The sequence below is a fragment of the Drosophila tropicalis genome, unplaced genomic scaffold (assembly GCF_018151085.1).
Source record: "Drosophila tropicalis isolate 14030-0801.00 unplaced genomic scaffold, ASM1815108v1 contig_443, whole genome shotgun sequence".
Classification (NCBI taxonomy): Eukaryota; Metazoa; Arthropoda; class Insecta; order Diptera; family Drosophilidae; genus Drosophila; species Drosophila tropicalis.
This window is the reverse complement of record NW_027172907.1, coordinates 6,948,977-6,950,531: the sequence shown is the minus strand read 5'-3', so window position 1 is coordinate 6,950,531 and position 1,555 is coordinate 6,948,977. Positions and strand designations below refer to the sequence as shown.

The 1,555-nt window shown below is 34.9% G+C and overlaps 1 protein-coding gene across 1 annotated transcript; it reads left to right on the top strand.

Annotated features, from left to right (window-relative positions):
• The first annotated feature begins 373 nt into the window (after positions 1 to 373).
• On the top strand, positions 374 to 844 carry LOC137574057 (uncharacterized). Its single transcript, XM_068286164.1, has one exon. The coding sequence runs from the start codon at positions 374 to 376 to the stop codon at positions 842 to 844; it is 471 nt and encodes a 156-aa protein (XP_068142265.1).
• Positions 845 to 1,555: the final 711 nt, after the last annotated feature.

Genomic DNA, 1,555 nt, shown 5'->3' with positions numbered 1-1,555 from the left:
TCCTGTGCCAAAATTAATATGCTCTTCTATCGAGCATAGAGTAAAGGGTAGAAAAACAGGGAAAACCACACAGCTGTTGCCTTTAAAGGTAAAAAAATAAAAAACAAAAAATAAGAAAAACATTCTTGATCCCAAGTTTGGTAGTGACAAAGTTTATAGGTATATCCTTCAATCGTTTTGTACAAAACACTCTCAATATTAAGTTGGCCGAGATTGTTAATGTCAAAAAGCTTTAAGCCCATACGCTTAGTTCAGTAACAACATCCAGATTAAAAATATAAAATATAAAAAAAAAAAAAAAAAAAAAACTCTAAAATAAACTAAAAATTTTAAGGACAAAGGTAAAGAAATTAGTATGGAAGAATCTAAGAATATGGCGTTGGGAAACTGGATCGATTTCAATACATTTGAATTGGATAGGAAGGAGCCTCCATTCATCCTGAAGCCAGATGAGATCATGACAATTAAGAAGACATTCGATATATACGATTTTCAACAAATTGGCTCCATCGAACTAAAAAAGATGCGACTGGCCATGCTCCGTTTGGGCATAGAGCCAGACATCGATGACATCCGAAACCTGATGGAACTTTTTGACAAAAGTAACTCTGGCCGGGTAACATTTAATACATTCTTGCTATTCATTTGTGGCAAAATGGCTGAAGAAAATCTTGGTTATGATTTCGTTGGTGGCCTTTTCGATTTATGTAGTGGCAACATGTCATTGAACAATTGCGAACATGCCATCAAGGAGATGTTTTTTACCATAAGCGATGAGGAATTACATGAGATGATGCAAATGGCCGATTTCGTTGGAGATCTGGAGGACAAAAACAGGATTTAATAGCCATGACATTCAGAAGAAGCAGCAAAAGGATCATGTCTTTTTTCTTTTTGTACAGTATCTATTTTCAGTTGTATAAACAAGAAGCAAAGCGACGACTGTTTAAATTAAAAATACCTTTTGTAAGGCCATAAAAAAAAAAAAAAAAGGCCAGCATAAATAAAAAAGCTGGCATAATCATGCATGACCCACCCTTCCTTCCTTTTTTACTGCTTCTTCTCGTGGTAGCCTGTTTCTTGTCTTAGATTTAGATAAAACTTGTGTTTGGTGTTCCTCTCTAAATCTCCTCGCTTTTCGTTTCTCATTTCAGCAAAAGAAAAATTGAATTTAAATGCTTGTCAGCAACAGAAATTAGTTTTTCCTGCCAAAGCGAATGAGTGGAAACGGGAGAGAGAGAAAGAGAGAGAGCCGCCGCCAACACAATGTAAAGAAATTATGATTTCGAATAGCATTTAATAGGGCCAACAACGAATAATGCAAAATGAAAAGATGAAGAAAAAAAAAAAACCAAAGAGAAAAATAAAAAGACACCAGTAAATTGGCTCATGGCTCTCATTCATTCTCGTCTCTCCCACCTAATTAAAAAGATGACATTTAAAGATTTTTACTTAGATTTCCCATAAGCGAAGGCATTAGAAATAATTAACTGACATCAACAGGAGGTCAAAAGCGAAGGAATCATGCGAAAAGAATGAGAATCAGAATCAGAAC